Here is a 22260-nt window from a genome sequence, read left to right on the forward strand (position 1 = left end):
GAGGACGAAGTCATGGACGGTGCAGTTGGGTATTGTCCCATCCCGTAGCATTAAATGCGGTGGCACACGGCGGATGGGACGTTATCAGCAGCCCAACCAGGCAACTGGACGAGGTCGGCGCTGTAGGGTATTGTCCCGTCCCGTAACATTAAATACTACGGTATAAAACTTTGTAGGGCGGTACAGTGACGCATGACGGATGAGACGTTGTCAGCAGCTCGACTAGGAAAGTGGACAAGATCGGCGCAGAAAGGTACTATCCCGTCTCGTAGCATTTATATGCTACGAGATAGAACTATGCAGGCCAGCACGACAGCACACGGCGGATGGGACGTCATCAGCAGCCCGACTAGGCAAGTGGATGGAGTCGGCACAAAATGACCTTGTCCCGTCCCGTGGTATTAGACACACGGCAACTAGACGTATGGTGCTCTCAGAACAAGTGGGCATGTCTGGTCCTCCGTAACTATGGTCTGGATTAGATATTAGGATGAGTAAAGGTCTTTTTGTTTAGATCCATATGTAAATGCTCCTCCTCCCTACTATATAAAGGGACAAGGTCCTCGTTCCAAATGGCAGGAGCGGTAAACTAGGAAAAAATATCATCTGTAATCAACTGAAATCCTTCATAACACACATGACGTAGGGCTATTATCCTCCGGGAGACCCAAACTTGTATAACTCCTTATGTCTCCTAGTTCACCAAACACACACCCGTTTCCGAAAACACCGTCCACACACCCACTGTCCAGCATATCCCAGAATCACTGTAAAGGATTTACCTTCGATATAAAGTTTAGGTACAATAAACAATAATCAATAGATCATATTAGTATCATTTTCACCACTAGTTTGGAGACACATGAATCCATTTATGATAAATAATTGATGTGAAGTAATTGGAAACCTATACACAATTTAACTATGAGGATAACCTTGATTACATTATGAAAATAACTTCAAATATATGGGTGTTGGGTGACCTTAAGAGAAAGAGCTGAAAAGGGTTGGAAATAGTAAGAAAGTGAAAATGATTGAAACTGTCCAAACCGTTTTTAGTACTATTTTTTTTTCTCAGCATCGAAATTGAAAAGGATGAGCAGAAAATACAAAAACGGATACCGATTACCATTTTGTTATTTAGACCGAAACGATCCCGATCGAACAGGAATTCCCGTTACCATTTTCACTCGGCCCCGCCGCGGCCCGGTCCACGCCCGACCCAAACCAAACCAACCCCACTAGAGCCGAGCGCGCACACAAGCCACGCCCGCCTGCTCCCCATCTACTTCCTCTCTCCCTCGCTGCCTGCTCCCTCCCCATCCACTCCACCACCCCCGCGAGCAGTCTCCCACCTGGTCAAACCACTCCCCGGCCCCTCCCCCACCACCGCGCACCAATCCCATCCGCCATGCCTCCTCCACGCCTCCTCGCCCTCCTGCTCCTCGTCGCCCTAGCCCCCCTCCCTCCCGCCGCGCCGCAGCCCGCGCCGTCGGGTGCGGGGGCGCCCGCGGCGCCGCAGGAGGACGACTGGCGCTGCCTCAAAGGCGTCAAGTACGGCCTCAGCGACCCGGAGCAGCGCCTCGCGTCCTGGAGCTTCGCCAACTCCTCGGGGGGCGCCGTCTGCGAGTATACCGGCGTCTCCTGCTGGAACATGCAGGAATCCCGCGTCATCTCGCTCTCCCTCTCCGGTTTCGGGCTCCAGGGCCCCGTTCCCTCCTCGCTCCAGTACTGCCGCGCCGCCACCACGCTCGACCTCTCCGACAACGCGCTCAAGGGCCCGATCCCCCCCACGCTCTGCGACTGGGTCCCCTTCCTCGTCTCCCTCGACCTCTCGGGGAACCACCTCTCCGGCCCGCTTCCCGCCGAGCTCGCCAACTGCCGCTTCCTCAACTCACTCAAGCTCTCCGGGAACTCCCTCTCCGGCCAGATCCCCGCGTCCCTCGCGCGGCTCGACCGCCTCAAGTCGCTCGACCTCTCGGGGAACTTCCTCGATGGCCAGATCCCGCCCCAGCTCGGCGCGAGCTTCCCCAAGGAGTCCTTCTCCGGGAACTCGGGCCTCTGTGGCCACCCCGTGTCCTCCCACTGCGGCCGCGGGCTTGGGGGCACCGGCCTCGGCATCGTCATCGCTGCGGGAGTCTTCGGCGCCGCCGCGTCGCTGCTCCTCGCCTACTTCTTCTGGCGCTGCACCGGGAAGAGCAAGGGAGGGCGCCGCCGCCACAGGCGCGGGGGCAGCGAGTCAGGGGAGGACGGGAGCTGGTGGGCGGAGAGGCTGCGCGCTGCGCACAACCGGTTGGCCCCGGTGTCGCTGTTCCAGAAGCCGATAGTGAAGGTCAAGCTCGCTGACCTCATGGCCGCCACGCAGGACTTCAACACAAGCCACATCGTGGTCGCTGGGAGCTCACGGGCGGGGACGGCTTACCGAGCCGTCCTGCGGGACGGGTCTGCGCTGACGGTCAAGCGTCTGCACTCGTGTCCGCTCTCAGAGAAGGCGTTCAGGGCAGAGATGGGGCGGATTGGGCAGCTGCGTCATCCCAACATCGTGCCACTTCTGGGGTTCTGTGTTGTTGAGGATGAGAGGCTGTTGGTGTACAAGCATATGGAGAGCGGGGCTCTTTTGTCGGTAATGAAGAAGCCAGGAGAAGCGCCGCTGGATTGGGCAACACGGCTTAGGATTGCCGTTGGGGCGGCACGGGGGCTTGCGTGGCTGCACCATGGGTTCCAGGTTCCGCAGATTCACCAGAATTTGAGCTCAAGCGCAGTGCTTCTTGATGAGGATTATGAGGCTCGGATTACCGATGTTGGGCTCACGAGGCTGGTCCGGATGGCGCCTGGCGAGGGTGGTGATACGAGTCCCTTCCTGAATGGGGACTTTGGGGAGTTTGGATATGTTGCCCCAGAGTACGCTAGCAATCCAGTTGGTACCATGAAGACCGACGCATACGCATTTGGGGTCGTATTGTTTGAGCTTGTGAGTGGGCAGGAGGCTGCTGCTGTGGTAACTGATGCGGCGGGTGAAGGGTTCAAGGGCACATTGGTCGATTGGGTAAATCAGCTCAAAGCTTCTGGGCGGATCAGTGATGTTGTTGATAAGCCATTGCGCGGAATGGGCCATGATGCGCAGATTGACGAGTTCTTGAAGATCGCTTTTGCATGTACCCATGCTCTCCCGAGGGAGAGGCACTCAATGTATCGGGTTTATCACTCTTTGAAGAGCATTGGGGAGGACTGTGATTTCTCGGAGCAGTTTGATGAGTTCCCGCTGGCCTATAACAAGGAAGATTCGGACACCATGTAGCTGATGCTGATTGCACTTTGTATTGTGAAACCGCGGTCAGGCTCAATGATGCTATGTGTGTAGCCTTGCTTTGGATTGATCAGGGGGCATAATGACTGCCGAGCCAACCATATTGACTCCAAAACTATCTCTGGGTGTTCAGTTCAATCCTTGCATCATCTCGGGATGCGATAATCATGTAAGCTGTAATATCAGTTTGCATTTCTGTATGTCTTTTAAATTATTGCTAGTGCTTGTAGTGTCTGTACGGAACTGTAATTCTTGATGTGCCTAAATCCTGATATCACCTTCCTTAGTTCCTTATTGGAACAACCAGCATGCTCTTCAGTCCCCAGTCCCTACAAAAGTTTGTTTGCCATCCGAAATTTTATTTTCTTATAGACCAAACAATCCTATTTGTCATCGTTTCTTTTCCCCACCTCACTCAGCATCCTTAATAGCTATTAAGCTGGGCCCTGGGTAGCTAGAAATGTTTCATTTGAATCAACAACAACAACAACAAAGCCTTTGTCCCAAGTAAGTTGGGTAGACAAGAGATGAAACCCACAAGATCCGACTAAAAATGTTTCATTTGAATGCTTAAACTTTTTTTGAACGATGGAATGCTTAAACTTACGAGCTGCATACCATCTGTTATACTTTTTCCGAGAACCTGGTAGTTTGTGTTATACTTGTGAGCCTTGGGTCTGTAGTTAGAAATGTTTCAGTAATTCAATGCTGCTTCGTACCGTGTGTTAAACTTGTGAGCCTTGGGGCATCTACTTGTGGTCTCTGCTCTATATTATAAGCTTATACTATTTGGAAGCATGAGCAAAGGAAAAATGGCACCTTCAACATCATCTCTCTGAGGGAGCTGTTCTTCCAGCTATTTTTTTCTAGTCTAAGTTGGCGGTATACCGGTCAAGTCTTATCTAGTTGTCATGTTGTATTGTATGCTTTATCTGATTTGAAAGTCAGCTCTCTGTGACAAAAAGAACAATAACCAATTCCTGTGCATATAACAGCTCACATAATTGTCACCATCGCAGCAGGAAAATCCGAAGTTTGACCTCACCGAGTGACAGCGAGCGCTGCTCGGCGCCTTGACTGGTCTGTTACCCGCGTAGTTAGATCAAGATGGATAAATATTCAAGTGTGAAGTGACAACACAATATTTTAGCTTTCATCCCTGGGAATTTGTACTTGGGTGAAGACGAACAGACGAGATGTATCTTTTGCTTCTCTGTTCGAATCATGTGCTTAGCTGGTGCTTGCAGCTAATTGTGCTAGATTATTGGTAGTTGTTCTGTCCGGATTGACAAGGGCACGTTGCGCCTAAGAAAATGGCTACAGCTCGAGACAAAACAGCTGCGCTATCTTTTTCTTCTTCTTTTTCAGTCAATGCTAGTGCTAATGTAGCTCATATTTGACGGTTAAAAGAGCTCATTTGGCTGTCTTTGTGTTGTTGCTGGGTTCTCTGCCATTTTGGACCGTCTCTGTATCAACCGGTGCTTAGCGGGTAGCATAGCTGACTCTGAAATCAGGGTTACAAGTATCTGTGTGTTCCATATCTCCATGGTTCTATGTTGTGGCCATGGATGACTGAGTGGGCTGGACAGCTGGCATCATCAGATCGGCTGCAGTGATGATCGTGCCTTGTCTGACAGACCAACATCTTACCTCCCTATGCACTCACTACGCATGATGGGGACGGGGCCTACACGATTCAAGAGTGTGGCAATAGTGAACAACCATGGTCTGATGCTGTTCCGTGTCGGCTCTCTTCGAAGTAGAAGCCGGTTTTATTTTTTATTGTCACCGTGGTGCGGGTTTTTCATGTCAACGGACTAACACAAGGGATCAGCGATGTCAATTGGATCCATGGGGTTTGAGTACCTATTGATTTTGTACCTGACGGGTTCAGATTTAGATCTAATTTTTCATCTATGGATTTGACAGGTTGGGTACTCGAAACGAGTTAGATGGGGTTTGGGTTTTTGATTTCACCACGTGTGCACACGGGACCTCTGAAATTCTAGCCCAACTCACTCCTCAGCTGGCCCAGCCCAACTCACACCGTCACCTACTCGCCCATCAGCCCAACCTCCCCGTCCCTGATGCCCTCTCCACCACCACACCGCCTGATCGCCCTGCTCGGCCTCCCCGTTGTCACCCTATTCTCATATATTTTTTTAATTTTGAGAAGGGGGTGACTTTTAATAGATCAAGTGTAGCATAGATATATTACAAAACAAAAACAAGAACCTGGGAAGAAAAAAAGCACAGGTTCTGTCGCTAACATTCCAAGCTTCATCTCTGATCCATCTTCGTCGAATATTGTTGAGGGAACCAGAACCGAAATCTGCACCAACGAGGAGGGACCATTAAAGGTCATTAGATTTTTAGCAGCCAAAAAGAGTAACATCCCGTAACCATGATACATTGAGAACGAAGAATGCTTCGGGCAATCTCGTCGGCCATAACTAAACTCGACGCCATCGAGCATGCCAACGGCTCGGAAGGGAGAATCGGCGCCTCCGACAAGCACATCATCAACCCGGACTTGAAGATCGCTCTCCTTCCCAGAGATGCATCATACACCAAAGCTCACATAGCCAAATCCAAAGACTACCAGCCTGTCGATGGATTTGACTCGGAGAAAGCCAAATCTCCACAGGAGAATGGTAGGGAAGACATCACGAATGATGCCACACCACTGCCGACCTCCTGAGGAACAAAAACTCCTTCACACTGACACTATAAACCGACACCATCGAGGAACTAAACTAGAAAAACCCTAGAAAATATACGCTACAAAGAGCAAATACTACTAACCACGGGGTCGGACCATCCTCCTCCTCTGACTCCAGAAGGCCGTCGAAGACGAGAGGGCCGGCCGAATCGGCGGCGAGGAGCTTGTTCCACTTTTGAGTCACCGCTTTCGTCACCTCTAGAACGCTAGCGAGAGAGGATAAGATCGTTGCTCATTCTCAGTTTGGTTTGGGGGTTTGGGGTAAGGAGACGCGGCAACACCGAGTGATGAGATGAAAAAATGGACAACTCCAGGTCGGACCCCAAGTTCTGGGTGGTTCAGCTCGGATGGCAGTTTCGCTCAAACTTTTTGGGCCTAGTACCGCGGATGGATGGGCTTCTCGCTGGTTTCTGCTGGGCTGGGCTTATGATCGGCTTGTACTTGCTCAAGCATGTTACATTTTTTTAGCAAATGCAAGTTTTATAATCGAATCTATACTCTTATAAAATGGACGAGTTATAACAGATCTGAATGATTTTCATCATATATCTTACACGATTAAACGATCGACAAGTAAAATTGGTCCCTCTATCTCCTCCCTTCTCAATTGTTTGGAAACTTAATAGGCAATATCAACATTAAAAAGTATTAATACACCATTATTTCTTTCCATCTATAGGGGTGCATTCTCAACCTTTTGTTTTTCAATAATTTTTTCATGTGAAATTTTTTACCTTTGTCACACTATTATTGATTTCACGTGTGTGAAACAAGTGAGTGACTACTAAGTATTGTAAGCCAAACGGTGCCATGTTTTGCTCTTGACGTGGACACAGTTGCATGCAAACAAAAGAGGACATCTACCAAAGAAACTGAGCATGAGAAATGGTTTAGAGGAGTAGCTATTTTTCTTTGTAGTAGGTTTGTTTCTTAATTTTGATTGTTTTGGGGCTTGGGCCTATCTAGGCGTTCTGGAGTCTCAGGCGTTCTGGAGTCTTAGTCGTCTTCTGTTGATCAAGCTCTTAAAAGGGTCAGTTAAACTCCTAGTATTTATGTTTTTATCATCTTCTCTTAATATATTTTAACAACTCTCTTGCTGTCCTTTTGAAAAAACGGTACATGTTCGGTATTTGAAGAAGAAATAGCAGCAGGTGGTGCAGTTATAGCGTAAGATTGTGCAATTGTCGTATTTAAATTGCTGTCATCAGGTGCTAGAAGACAAGAATAGAAGCTATCTTGCACCAGCTGAAGATTTTAAGCACCATTTTTACGTCAATGTGGACCTGAATGCAACCATTCTTATTCTTCCAATATGTGACGGGAAGCTCTGGAAAGACGAGAATAAGGTACCTACAATATTATCTTATGGAGATAGTTTTTTCTTCTTAGGACAATGATAGGTGTTATAATTTGAAATAACTTCTCCTATGACACTGGTAATATCATAATCCAGATATATCATCATTTGTGTCTGTCGTATGGGTCCTAAGCTCGCGTGTCATTGACGCAATCTTTGGCATGGGAGGAATTGCCTCTATCTCATGGTATAACATCTATTACTGATTCAGGACTGAGGAATGGGTACCAGAACACACGCGACGAGCACAACAGTTGTCAGGGAGATATCAGTACAGTTTTACAGTTCAGCGGTCAGTTGCTGATGATCTTCCTCAGCGTAGATTCCACTTCTTGAGCAGGCAGGTGAAGGCCTTGGTGAACCTCTTCGACCCCGACCTGCACAGCCGCTGCCTCTTACTGCCGCTCGGCTTGGTCGCTGGCGGCGTCGCGGCCACCACCATCTCTTCCTGCTGCACGGATGCTTGATTCGCCACCTCGTGCAGATGCACCCGCGGCTGCAGTTCCTCGAGCTCACGCTGCCGCTGCTCCCGGAACAGCCTCAGCAGCCTCTGCGCCTTGTCCTTGGCCCTGACCGTGCCGTTGGCCGTCAGGGACACCAGAGCGGGGATGACACCCTCCTGGAGCACCGTCTGGCTGCAGCCCTCGTCGCCGCTGCAGATGACGTAGAGGCAGGAGACGGCCTTCTCCTTCTCTGCGGGCTCACCATTGTCGAGGATGAGCACGATGGCGCCCACCATGGCCGCGTTGGCGGCGATCTCCTTCTTGCCACCCCGGGTCAGCGCCAGGTTGAGCAGGACGGTGAGGGCCTTGTCCGTCCATGAAGAGGACGGCGTCAGTACGGTGTGGAGGCTCTCCATAATGCCGGAGGAGAGGAGGAACGGTATGTTTGGCGCGTGCAGGGAGAGGTTGTATAGTGTGAGGAGCGCGTCCAGACGGCAGGTGTTGCTCCGGGAGCCGTCTTCCCGCAGGCCTTTGATAAGGAAAGGGATGGCATCGCTCGAACCGATGATCGCCTGCGCCTCGGGGAGGCAGGAGAGATTCAGGTACATTGCGATGGCAGCCTCGCAGGTCTCGTGTTTCTGTATCATCTGCTCAATCAGGGGGATCACTCCAGCTGAGAGCAGCTGTCTCTTGTTCCTGGAAACAAAATGCAGAGGTGGAATAACCAGGGCATCTGAGCTCAAGCCATTTACCTGTGGTGCTACTAAGGTACACTATGGTGGAGCAAACAAAGCAAAGTTGATATTTACCTGTCATTGCTGACAGCAAGATTGAAAAGAGCCATTGTTCCAACCTCCTGAGAATGCACATCTTCTCTGCAGATAGCCATCTTCAGAAAGTAGATAAGTGGTTCAGTAATGCCATTAGTACCCGCGTAGTTCCTAAGTTCATCGTCATTCTTTAACAGGACTCGGATCTGCTCAACCACCTTATGTTGCTCATCCATACTCTCAGCATCATTCTTATTCAGCACATGGAGCCACTGCTCACATCTCTCAGGCACATCCTCTCTGGAGTCCTGATGAGAGCACTTCTCCAGAGAATCTTCAACCTCGCATATCTCGGATGCAGCCTCTTTGGAGCCCTGACGAGAGCACTTCTCTGGAGAGACTTTCTCTACGCTTGTCTTGGATGTGGACTCTCCAGAGTTCTGACGAGAAAACTTCTCCAAAGCAACCTCATTGTCCAACTTGCTGTCATCCTTTGCACCGGTCTCTTCGAACAAAACCGTGCTAACGCCATTAGTCACCAGGCATGTGCTACTTTTCAGGGATGAAATCCTCAAATATTTTAGCTTGGGAGATTCCGGCGGTCCAGATGGAACTGGAATCCCATTCTGTTCACACCAAGATGCTATCAGACCCTTGATGCAGTAATTGGGTGTCATGGAGAGCTGGGGCAACTCTTTGCGTGTTTTTGGGCAGGTTGTGTTGCCACTGTTGAACCATTTCTCAATGCAAGCTCGTTCGTATGTCTGACCAGACGCGATAACGACAGGGTCGTACATGAGCTGCAAGGATATTGGGCACCTAAGTTCCTCAGGTGGCAATGGCATGCTCCCTGATAGCCCCTTAATCTGTCTCAAACTGAAGGAGCCAACAATAGGTAGTTGTCTCTCAAGGGCTTGACAATTTCCATGGAGATCAATCGAGCTGGACACTGAACTGGTGGAGCAAGAAGGACTTGAGCACTGGGAGTTGGTGTAATCTGTTGTTTCGCTCTTGAATATGTTCAAATATTTCCTCATGAGGTGAAGTAGGTAGGCCGCAATCGACTCCTTTTTTAGGTCTTCCTCTGCATGGGCTCTCTCAAGAAGCCTTCTAAGCGCTCTTCTCTCAGTAAGAGCTGCTGTGGATGATGCAATACCAACCCGAAAAGCAGTTTGGCGGAAAAATTCAAGCTCATTGTCATCAAGGAACCCATTAGATTTCTTCTCATCCTGAATTAGTTGATTCACTTCGTCACCAACTCGCTTTTCAGACTGATCCAGAGCAAAAACTGCTTTCTCCAGCTGCTGTGTTATCTCCTCGATCTGAAAATTTAGAAAGCGGATAATTATCAGAGAACTAAGCATCCAAGTTATTCCTCAAAAAAAAAAATCCAAGATGAAACAATTAATGGCTACAGGCTGCAGCAGTAAGTAAAAACGCCCATCAATAAAGAGAGCATATCACAGGTAATAAGGTATTGAAAGAAGCAGTGAAACTATGTTTTTTCTAAGAAAGGCGGCGGAAGATCTGCCGTTTATTAGACAATGAGTAAAAAGGAGTAAAAAAACTAAAAGAAAGAGATAGGATGGTCCGGAGAACAGAAAGACCGGTGCAACATCCGCCCGGAAACAAAAACGAGGTGGCCAAAACAACAACTAAAAACTCCCCCAAAGAAAGACATGTGACAGCAAAACAACAGGCTTGGGAGAACTTTGGGAAAGGCATCAGGAGAAAATTAAGAAAATAGGAGAACACTAAGTAAAAATCGCCGATGTGCTCTTTGATGATATGGGCCACCTTGAGTGCTTCCTCTTTTTTATGTTGAAACATTCTTCGATTTCTCTCTTTCTAAATATTCCACCAAAAGATAATTATAATTCCATTGAAATCACGCCGAAGTTCTTTGTCAATCACTTTTGTTGCGGCTTTTCACCATCCTGTTAGCGTTAAGTAAGGATTGAAAAGTGGCAAATTCTGAAAATGCATCCAAGACAAAATGTGCATCTAAACTTCCTTTATGTAAACACAATCCTTGCACAAATGCACGGCGGTCTCATCCTCTTGATCACATAATTGGCAGATATAGTTGTGTGGCCAATCCCGATTAGTCAAATTGTTAGCAGTGAGGATTTTGTTTGCAAGAGAATCCAAGAAAACATTTTGCTTTTTTGCTCTGTTTTCTGGCCCTCCAAATCTTCTGGATGCTATATTTCTTAATGCATCCCACAAACTAGATGTCATATGCACTTTTAGTGGTATATTGCCCATTTATCGCCATTTCAAGGAGATAGAGTTCCGAGTGTTGGACTGTAGGGCAACGTCTCGCACTAGATGCCATAAGACAATTAGCTATTGAAGCTCTTCATCTTTTTCCAAGAACTGAATATGCCGCAGCCATCTCTGATGGGTAAGGCTAGCTTTGACAGTGAAGTTCTTTCTCAAGGAGTATGTGCTGAATGCATGGAGTATGTGCTGGAGCACTTGCAACTCTTGTCTATCTGGATTTGCAAAAATGGCTACGTCATCTGCATACAAGGAGCATCTTAACTTCACTGATCTTGACAACAGGGGCTTTAAAATGTTATGGTGTGTGGCATAGAAGATGATATTTTGAAGTGGGTCTATGGCAAGGATGAAAAGCATCGGGGGGAGCGGGTCGCCCTGCCTTAATCCCCTAGCATGATTGAATGGTTTTCCTAGGGTTCCGTTTAACAGAACCTATGACGAGGAGGTGGCTAGGAGGAAAGAGATCCAATCACTCCATTTTTGCCCAAAACCGAGATGTTGGAGCATATCAAGTAAATAAGGCCAACTTAACGAATCAAAGGCTTTAGAAATACCTAGCTTGATAAACAATGTCGGATGCTTGTGCTTGTGCAGGTCTCTGATCACATTTTGCACATAGAGGAAATTATCCTAAATAGACATTTTCTTTATGAAAGCACTTTGTCCCCTCCGCACCAGATCATCAAGATGAGGTGCCAGCCTGTTTGCAAGGGTCTTAGTGATGATTTTGGCAAGACTGCTAATAAGACTTATTGGATGTAAGTCGGCGACTGTCATGGTAGCAAGTTTTTTGGGAAGAAGAATTATGTTAGCAGTGTTTACCAAATGTAGTTTATCTGATCCCATCCAATAGAAAGTATGAATTGCTTTCATTAGGTCTTCCTTTATAATTGCCCAACATTTTCTATAGAACAAGCCGATGAAACCATTAGGGCCTGGGGCCATTTCTGGATGCAAGGAGTTGATTGTGTCCCACAGTTCTTGCTCATCAAAAGGAGCTTCGAGGCTTGAAAGGTCTCTCTGTTGGTACCCCAGATTATCCCAATTTATGGCGAGTTGGCGCGGAACATTTTTGCCTAGATGCTCGACAAAGTACTTATGCACCACAGTTTCCTTGTCTTGATGTGAAGACAGTACCCTCAGCGGTTTGGAGCGTTTGGATGTATGTTTTGCACTTCCTGCCATTGGCTTTGATGTGAAAAAACTTTGTACTAGCATCTATCTTTTTGATGTGAACACATCGTGAGTGTTTCCTAGCTCGCATCCGCTCCAGCACCGCAAGCGCGTTCGCTCTGTTTTTCAAGTGTTTCCTAAGGTCAATTTCCTCGGAGGACAACGGTCTGACTTCTTGAGCCGCGTCAAGCAAGAGGATCACCTCATGAGCTATTGCCAAGCGAAGTTTGATGTCTCTTATGTTTTGCCTTTCCCAGATTTTAATAGTCTTTGCCGCTCTATTTAGCTTGACATAAAATCGCAAAATGGCATCCGAAACAAGCACTGGCTGCAACCATGCATTTTGAATGGTGTCCATGAAACCAGACATGGATGTCTAGAAAGACTCAAAACGGAAGGGAGTACTGGTCGGCTTCATAGCTTCCCCAGTTAGGAATAACGACGCATGATCAGACTCACTTGATGATAAGGCATGCTGATTAGATGCCGAGAAAAGAACTTCCCAATCAGAAGTTACAAGGAAACGATCTATTCTCGTGAAGGTGGGTTCACTCTGTTCGTTGCTCCAGGTGAAACACTGACCATGTAACTTAAGGTCCTTGAGCGCCAAATCATCTATCAATCTTTTGAAACATCACATCATTGGAAGGTTGAGCCTGGAATTATTCTTGTCAGTCGGACTGGAGATGAGGTTGAAATCCCACAAGAAGCCATTACCGCTTCATCAAAGGTTTTAGAAGGCAGATTTCATTGATGAACGTGATTTTCTTGGCATGTCCCTATGGGCCATAGACTGAAGTCAATGACCAAAAATTCCTGTCTGCTAACATTGTGATCATCGCTGAAATCGAGTGTTGAGAGAGGTGAGGATCAGACAGTGAGAAAAAGTTCCTGTTGCAAGCAACAAGCACACCACCGTTGGCGCCAACTGAAGGGAGTTCTGCGAAGTGTTCAGTGAAATCTGGACCCAGTGTCTTCATCAACAAAAGAGGTGTCCATGCTTGGATCTTTGTTTCTTGCAAACAAGCAATTGTGCCACCATAAGATTGAATGAGGTTTCTGATAGCAGTCTGATTTGCCGAGGTGTTCACACCCCGCACATTCCAGCATAACAAGTTACAATTGCGCTACGACATAAAAACGGGAAGGAATTCCAAAATGGAGGTGGGATCGACCTAGAAGGCCATCCTAAACACCCTTTCAAATACCTGCAGTTACGATTGCATAACAAACATGGTTGAAATTACAGGGAGACTACATCTTGCCCCGAAGGAGAATGTTCTGTCAGACAACAGGAACACTACAGTATGCTGGCCTAAGACAAAATGGTGACGAACTGATGGTGGAGTGAAAGAAACGAACGCGATACAACCAACTGACAACATGGAAGTAGGAGCTCTACTAGGGCCGCAACACACTTGGTGGAGATCCATCTAAACACAGGCACACGACTAAACAGAGTGAAGATGATGCGTCCATCACGCAGTGGTAGATCCGCTCACCCGGATTGGCACTGGCACAATATTGTTCTAGCCGCCCTTCTTCTGGTGTTGGTTTACGCTATCCACCAAGGCCTTGATCACATCTATGGCGACCTTTGAGAGCGGCTGTATGAAATGTTTTGTGCAAGAGTTAAAAGAATCAGAATCACGACTGAAGAGGGTGGTAGGCCCCCAGCTTTTTTGATAAAACATCTTGTGCCATCTGAACTGGATCCCTGCCCAGGGTCGATTTCTTGGCTAGCCTATTACTTCTTCTAGGTATGCTTAGGGAGTTTGGCTCAACTGGAGATGACACGGGAGTGATGGTCATTGGAGTGCCCTGAACTATGGGTGTTTCAATGGGGTTGGTGACAGAGGCAATGAAATCTTGTACATTTGATACCTATATGTACACTCCATCAACTGAAGAGGCTTGAGCATGCAGGCCATTTTCCACCAGAAACTCTTCTTGAGCAAGAACTTCAACGCTGAATTGTGCGTCCTCCAGCAAGGGCATCGGGGTTGGCAGGGATGGTTGAAAGTGGCCATCTTTGGGTGGAAGTTGTTGCCCTTCAAAGTGCGATGGGGACGAGTCAAAGATGGCCGCAACATCCCTGGTGGTAACGTGACTTGGAGAGCAGGTTAGAGAAGCCACCCGCGGGGAGAGCAGGCCAACCAAGAGACTGTTGCGTCCTGCAACAGAGGAGGAAGCATCCAGTTCAACAAGCATTGGATAAAAGGCACTATGAGTAGCAGAGAGCGTCGTGGTGTTTGGAAGGAGGTTGAGCAGAACCGGTGCACCTCCTGGAGGCAGCAGAAGGTGCGACGGCTCCACGCGGCAAGTGCCTCCTGAAATCATAGTCGGATCTGTGTGGCGACGCGAGGTGCAGATCATGGCGATCGGAGTTGCGAAAGAAATCCTCTTGCGCAATTGCTTCTTCTGGACACCATGTTGGTAACGATGGACTGAGCTTCTCGGTGGTGACGCGAATAGCACTTGCGCGGCACCGATCCTACGGTGTTTGTACCGGCCACCTTGGACACTGCCCCGAACAGCGTTGCCCTCATCATGGCACGACTGCGAGAGATGCGACCAGAGGGAGCGGCTGTGGCGATGGCGTGGGCTACGCCGATGTAATTCTTCATCGGTGTCTCCATCCCGATCTCGGCGTCCACCGCCATCCAGGCTACAGTGACATTAAGGAAGGTGGTCCAGTTGCACACCTCCATTTGGAACCCCGTATTGCCAGTCCAAGACACGTTCACACCTTTTGTTGCTGTGGTGGGGGTCCGACGGGGTGTCAGTGAGGAAGGCCAGGTCCTGGATGACCTCAAGGTGGATGAATATCATGTATGTCTGCCCATTCTTCACGTCGGATGGCTTATCATGATGGATCTCAACCTACGGAAGAGGAATGGAAATGGGTAGTAGTTCGTGGTCAGCATCAAAGATAGTCATCCATACTATCTTTGGGATGAAGTTGGGATTGGAGCACCAAGCCCACAAGTCATAGGTTCAGGTGCGCTCCCTTCGTCTAGAATGCTCCTCGATGTAGTGCAGGGAGCATCTTCTTCCAATGACAAGTGCCACCACCTTCTCGAAGCAAGCATGAGTCGGGAGACCCTCGATCCGAAGGCGAACATGGAAACCCCAATAAGTGGCTTCAGTATATCTTCTCTCACTCCAGATTGCAAAACAGAACTCGCATCCACAGTATGGAAGCTGGTGAGAGTTGACGACCGCGTCTGTCGGTGTATCAGGAATCGGGGGTCCCTGAGTCCTGAGGCCAGGCTAGCCGTCCGCCACGTGTCACCATCCTGCGAGGTCCCTCCTGCGGGATGAGGAAAATCTAACTTCCAGGAGAAGGTGCTCGGGGCCACAGCCTCTGGTCCCCGAGCACCCCAGTTCCCCGATAGCCCGTAGAGTCCAAGTACCGGGAAGAAAGTGCTCGGGGAGGTGCCCGTTCGCCCCCGAGTACCCTAATCCCCCGATGGTCAGAAGAGCTAAGTGCTCGGGAGAGAGTGCTCGGGGCTGCACGTGGCAGCCCCCGAGCGCCCGGTTCCCCGAGGGTCAGTACAAAAGTGCTCGGGAGAGAGTGCTCGGGGCTGCACGTGGCAGCCCCCGAGCACTCGGTTCCCCGAAAGATCGTACAAGAGTACTCGGGAGAGAGTGCTCGGGGCTACACGTGGCAGCCCCCGAGCACTCGGTTCCCCGAAGGTTCGTGCGAGAGCACCTGATGCCCCGACGACCCAGAAGGGCCCCCGAGGGGCCCGCCGACGAGGTGTCAACCAGTCAGAGGTCCAAGGCCGCATTTAATGTGCATGCGCGACCTGACATCCTGACGTCCTGACATCCCCAACTGCTCCCGCCGCAGTGTCAGTCCCTGCCATGCTTTGGCAGAGGGGCGTGGGGTCATTAATTGCACGGGTCCCGTCCCGTATCATCCGGTGTATCTCGGGATAACGTTGCCAGGATCAAAGCGTTCCGCCTGCCACCCTGCCCTAGCAGAGGAACAAGACAGGGTGGGCGCGCCGGGTGCCTCTGTGGCTGCTCGGCGGGCTGGGCCCTCTCAACAGCGCCCGGCGCCAGGGCGTCCACAGTGGCGGGTGGTCGGACGCGCGCCGCGTTTTTCCACCACCCCTGTCACTTAGCCCAGAGGAAACGATGACGCCTTTCTCAGTCGTGGGGTCTTGGAACATGTGCCCCTTCTTTCCCATTTGGGGTATGTCGTGGCCGGCGAGTGCATAAAAAGATGTGCATACAGAAAGAAGAGCACGATCGAAAACATCACGGAGAAAGACAAAGAACACCGCAAGCAAGCTTGAGCAGAGCTAGAACAAGGGAGCCTCAAGCTCTTAGCCATACAACATATTCTTGTAACCAGACATATCCCTAAGGGATTCCCCTCAGGGAAGGATATTGCATCCACACAGGAGTAGGGTATTACGCCCCGTGCGGCCTGAACCTGTCTAAACCCCGGTGCATTTATGTCTCCCTGCACTAGGTCGATCATCCCCCACCATCGGCCGTTGCATTTATTTTTACTTCCATTTATTTCTCCGACGAACTCATTCATGATCATCCCCCCGGCCGAATCTCTAAAAAGGGGTCTCTCGGGATCCCTGCGACAAGAGTTCACCCTCCGACAGCGTCCCTGGTGCGCCTGCTATAAAAAATGATTAGAAAGTCCTCCGGATGGTGTTTCATAACCTGACATTCATGAATGGCGATGCGGAACTCGACAGTTAGGGCATCAGATAGAACAGTCGGGTCTGACTCCGACCGACCCCCTGCTAGCCAGCAAACATTAGCTCTATCTAAAAGCGTCACCCTCTAGCGCGCAATGCACCCTGTGGTCGCAATTGCATCCACCTCTTCCAGTGGACTGCCCGCTAGGTCTCTGGGAAAACAATCCATAACAGAGGTGGATGTGGGAGGCAACGGGTTGAGAGCCAAAAGGCTAGGAGAGATTGCTGGAGCGCTGGGAGGGAAAAGTGGAGAGCGGTGACTTTGAGCAAAGGGTTGGGGCTGAACTTTGTGATGTTTTATAGTGCAATCGCTAGAGCGGTGGCCAGAACGATGATAAAGCCAGCATTTAGTTGGGTCACGGTGGTCTGAAGCGAGGTAGTTGAAGCATCTGCCTTGCATTCTTCTTAAATATGCTGCTGAAAACGGGCGTTGCTTAGCCCAAACAGTAGGTTCGCGAGATTGGAAAGGCTTTGAATGCACACCTTCCCTCCTCCATCAGTACCTCGGCTTTACTTCGTTCCAAACTATCGAAGCAAGATCGTTCTCTCGAGCCCAGTGCTCTAACGCAATGGTGGAAACAACTCCCGGACGAGGGAGCAGACTGTTGCTATCGTGGATTGCGGGAAGATTGCTCTGTTGCCTGCTATGCAGCAGGTAAGGAGGTGGGTGGCCACCATTAATGGGCGTGGCGCGGGGTGCCTGAGTGGTCAGGTCCTTTCCGCCACCCCGTGCACGTTGGATCTCGTCGTCCTTGAGTCTAGAGGTCTGTTGTGGTGAACATTGGGGACCAAGGTGGGAGAGCTCAAAAACTGTCTGGCGAGAAGCTTCCCCCCATCTTTCCTTGAGCTGAACCTGCAGCTGAGCCAACGGGTCCTCGTCGGGGATGGGAAGATGCAGAGAAGGCTGATCTGCTGAAGAGGCCTGCAGCAGAGCGTGAAGATCTGCCTGCGAAGGTACTATTGAAGGACTCAAGGACAGAGCATTGATTCCACTGTGGCTAGATTTCCTCACAGCGTTGATCTGTCTCACATCCACTGCACCCGGGGAGTAAACGCAACCTAAGAAAACGGGACACGACGTGGCTGTCATACCTCTATTGCCATTGTTTCGACTTGTTGGAGCACGCACATCGCATCTTGGGTGAGGGCGCGAAGGAGGCTCAGAGCACGCTTGAATGTCGTGAAATGTAACATTGGTGCGGGGGTTGCTGCCCTTAACAACTCTAGCATAGCTGTGTCTGCAAGGATCTTCAATTCTCCATTCCTGGCCACCTTCGAAATGGGGTCCTTGGGCAGCAGATCTGCTAACCTGGAGGCTGATATCGTGGATCTGAACACTGCTTGATTGTCTTGTGAGGGAGGCAGCAGGGAGGAAGGCGATGGCTGTCTGCAAGGTTTCATCAAGCAGAGAACGAATGGAAGACAGGGAAAATGAGGATCTTTCTGATGAGCGAGAGTAGATCTGGACAATGGAGGGCGAGGGCGATGGCGATCTGGGAGGGATTTGTGGAATTTCGGGGATTTTGGTGGAACAAAGGGGAGATGGGGAAAAGTCGCCAAAGCGCCGCACGGGGAGGGGGAGGGGGGCTGCAACGGCTCCATCAATGATGTGAAACTATGCTAAAACTGTGGTATTTTAGGATCCTTAGAATCCAGGAATATTGTAATTAAAATTGTGACCCCTTTAGGATCAACAAGTCCATTAGGATCCGTTAGAATTTGTAGTAGAAACTCTATATATGGTCCAACAAAAAGGTCTAAGTTTCAGCATGATCATTGACAACCTTAGAATAGATTGCTTCTGGAATTGTTTCTTCCACTTGGTGAAGACTTTCCAGAAGTGCTTGTCTTGCCTTCTCAAATTTCGTTAGAACACACTCTGCTGTAACAGCCTGCAATGCAGTGTTTAAGTAAAAAAAAAAAAAAAAAAAATACTTGCATTGCTGGAATAAGAAATAGAATACATCAAAACTTGTCCTATGCCATGAAGGACACCCATCATATTTCCTGAGCAGAAAATAACTTATCCAGCTAAGAATTTTACTTATCAAAGTAGGAAATATCAAAAACATTCACACATATCATACCAAGTAAAGCTTGCTACACTCAGAGCAATACTGAAGTAAATTTTTGGCCCTCTCGACAGCAATGCTCAGGGAACTCAATGCCAGAAGTCCGGAACTGCTTTCAGGCCTTGTGGTCTCCAGAGCAGGAATGACATCCAAAACTTCATGAACTAGTGTGTAAAGTTGCTTACATAGTGCTCCATGTAGCTGCACAATGAGGCAAAGAACAATCCAACTTAATCGACCATCCTAATATTCCACATCATTATAAGCAAAACTATTAATTCGACAAAAGAGCAGCTAAGACAAGAAAAAAACAGAAAGATGTACTGTTTCATGAGATTTACTATCTACCAGACCTTACAAACTTTTTCAGGGGATCTTTTTTTTTTTTGAGGGAACAAACCTTACAAGCTTATTGTTTGATGATTATATTTAAAATATAGTTGATATTTGTAGTATACAGTTGTACTTTCTTAACTGAAGGCGCCTATATAGACAAACATCACAAGAATGAAACTTCAGCAGCTGTGGCAGCTGTGTCCTGAAAGGTTCCCATGCCTAAAGACACACACAAAGAACAACGGAATTCCAATAATACGAACTTCATAGCCTTATCCTTCTTAGCATTCGGTGGAATGAAGGGGATCAAGTGGATGAGAACGTGCGAGTAGTATGGTGGTAAGACCTCCAGTTGCAAGGCTATCGGTCAGGGCTCGAATCCTAGTTCTCACAAATAAAAAGTCCCTCGCTAAGATATCCACTTTCAGAGTTTCCTATGTAGCCAGCCTTCGGGGTCTTTTTCCCGACCTAGTTGAAATGTCTTACGGGACGTCTCTCCCCTAGGGTCGAGTGTTTTGAAGCGGATCAAGTGGATTACCTTCCAATTGCCAGGAACAATAAAGTCCCCGTCGACCTCAACTCTCTCCATTGTGTCCTCTTAGTCAAATCTTATCTGCCAAGATAACAGCGGGGGTCAATTATACAATACGATATTAGTCTACCTAGAGGAATCCTTGGAGCATATATGAGCTGCGGAATCAATAACCTAATGTTCGCAGATGCCTTGCAATTGTATTTGCCATCATTTAACATAAAGCTCGAATCATTCACCATGCATGCAAACTGGTTATAAACGCAACCATTTTCCTAGAAAAACAGAAGTAACATTAAATATAGGAAGTGCGAATAAGCTGAAAGAAAATTGCTGCAAATCTTGTTAATAAGAACAAACTTGAATGCAAAATTAAAAAAAAATTATCATCAGGAGAGAAATACATAATGAATCTGAGTCAATGTTATACTAATTGCATTGACAATATACCCGAAAGTATAATATGTCAACAATTATTGAAATCTTCAGGCAAAAATGTAATCAAACACCATGAGGAAGCAGCACCAGGAAGAGAAGAAAATTACAGATTAATGGCATGTGTCGATACTTTGTAACCATCACTACAAACATCGTATTTAAGAGAACAGCCAGCTACTAAACACGGTACCGTGATGATGGAAAACTGACTAAAATGCATGTATCATCCGCCAACCAGCTAAAGTTAGATGGGAGCTGTTTCGTATACCACTAGCATGCACGCACAACATAATTGTTCAAAGTTTACATAAAAACTTCATATATTTTTACAAAGTAGTGATTATCCATTTTTTTTCATTTAGCACCATAATCAAAAGCTTACGCACAAGGCATGATATGATGTAAGAAATAAGTTTTAGCAGCATTTATTGTAGAGTTCACAAAGATAAACTAGGAGCAAGAAGAGAAAAATAGCAATGCATTTGTTGATGCTGAAAAATCATGATGCAATCATACCCCAGGTTAACCAGGTGACAAATGAGCAAACCTTGAATCTCTCCATGACTCGGCAGCTTCATCGACCGTCCTGTCCTCTTTGGCCTTTCCCCGCCTTTGCGCTTTCGTTCGAGAGGCGCAAAACTTGGGCCGGAGAATAATGGAGGGAGAGGGAAAACGCCTGGGCGCCGTTGAACGGCGAATAACAACAGCAGCGCCCTTGACAGTTAGGGAGAGGCTGCCATTCTCGTGGGGTCCGAAAACCACGTGCGCCGGTCAGGCTAAATTTGGGTCGAGCCTCCTGTCCCCTCGCGGAACCAATCAGAAGCTGTCGACGGGCGCCGCGTTTTACGTGCGGGAGCGGGGCGCCGACTCGCGACAGCGGCGCGTGCCCGTGTGCGGAAAGGCACGGCGGTTCGGCGCCCAGCAGCTGGGGGAACGAGCGGACAGGTGGGGGGAGGGGGCGACGGGGCTGACCGGCTTGGGCGACGCATGGCGCGGGGGTTGGGGTGGCCGGGTGGGACGTCGCGTGCCGCGCGGGGCGGGTCCATTGTGCTCGTTCGCGCGAGGCGAAGGCCGCGGCGGCGGGTGATCACTGGCCGGAGCGTGGATTTGGGCAAGCAGCCAAGTAGCAGGCGTAGAAAAGCAGGCATGGGGCGGGAGCCGCGGGCACGGTGTTTGGGGAGGGGAGGATGCTGCCGCGGCCCCGCGGGGCGCGGGAGGCAGGGGTGGCACGGGCCGGCGGCTGGCTTTGCAAGTGAACAAGTCACGGTAGGACAGGAAGCGTGTTTTTATATTTTTGGAAAATCATAAATAAATGTGCAACAAGAGCTGGTTTGCCCGAGTGGTTAAGGGGGAAGGATTAAGATCGTCTGCACACGAAAACTTCATACCTTTTTTACCATGTTTTGCAGCTTTTTTCCCGACTCCCTTACATTTTGCAACTCTTTTTTTGGCATCCTACAGTGGTGAGATGAAAACATAATGCAGCGCTGGCGTGCTGATATGGGCGTTTTTGAAGATGGCCTGTGCTCTGATGTCCAAGTACATGGCTCGGCTGGTCAGTCGCTCCAGGTCTGATGTCCTAGTACGTGCCACCGGGTTCGATATTTTGGATCGAACTTAGGCCTCAGCAGGGATTTATCTTCCATTTGTTCCTAGAATGTTGTCTGGACGTAACATAAGATACATATACGTATGCGTGCTGAGTAGGATCTGCGTTTTTTGCATACTGAAGGTCTAAGGTCATCCAATATGACTAGCATATATTTAGGACACTCACATGTGTGCGTACGTGGTACATGAGTGTGTTGTGTATAGATTGTGTGTGCATACTTAGTTATATCCTAATAAAAAAAGTCTGAACTCTAAAGAATAGGTTTTTTAGGTGAACCACCACCTTAGGTCACTTCTAATGCACAATGTCCATAGTTATTTCTTAGAGAGAATACAAAGAGATTTCTATATATCAATGCATATTTGCTTGTTTCTTATCTCTTTCCTCAGTTAATTGCTTAACACATTAGAGTTCATCTTATGTGGGCGTATATTTAATGTCTAAGACATAAACAGGTGAAGCATTAGGAGTGGCCTTTTTAG

At 48.6% G+C, this 22260-nt stretch overlaps 2 protein-coding genes across 4 annotated transcripts; one reads left to right on the forward strand and one right to left on the reverse strand.

Moving 5' to 3' along the window:
* The first annotated feature begins 1281 nt into the window (after positions 1-1281).
* Positions 1282-4733, forward strand: LOC133888157 (probable inactive receptor kinase At1g27190). 3 transcript variants are annotated; one of them, XM_062328304.1, is made up of 2 exons: positions 1282-3476; positions 4303-4733. In XM_062328304.1, the coding sequence occupies exon 1, from the start codon at positions 1412-1414 to the stop codon at positions 3296-3298; it is 1887 nt and encodes a 628-aa protein (XP_062184288.1). In that variant the 5' UTR covers positions 1282-1411; the 3' UTR covers positions 3299-3476; positions 4303-4733. The 3 variants fall into 3 exon arrangements, with proteins under 3 accessions (XP_062184288.1, XP_062184287.1, XP_062184289.1); XM_062328303.1 differs by having other exon boundaries at positions 4327-4733; XM_062328305.1 differs by having other exon boundaries at positions 4330-4733.
* Positions 4734-7432: 2699 nt separating this feature from the next.
* On the reverse strand, positions 7433-22149 carry LOC133888626 (U-box domain-containing protein 6-like). The gene is made up of 7 exons (XM_062328936.1): positions 20714-22149; positions 19903-20003; positions 19735-19809; positions 18876-19061; positions 18573-18680; positions 8639-9921; positions 7433-8525 (listed from the first exon to the last, which is right to left on the reverse strand). The coding sequence occupies exons 3-7, from the start codon at positions 19783-19785 to the stop codon at positions 7700-7702; spliced, it is 2454 nt and encodes an 817-aa protein (XP_062184920.1). The 5' UTR covers positions 19786-19809; positions 19903-20003; positions 20714-22149; the 3' UTR covers positions 7433-7699.
* Between the last annotated feature and the right edge of the window lie 111 nt (positions 22150-22260).

Source organism: Phragmites australis, chromosome 13, assembly GCF_958298935.1.
Source record: "Phragmites australis chromosome 13, lpPhrAust1.1, whole genome shotgun sequence".
In the NCBI taxonomy this organism is placed as follows: domain Eukaryota; kingdom Viridiplantae; phylum Streptophyta; class Magnoliopsida; order Poales; family Poaceae; genus Phragmites; species Phragmites australis.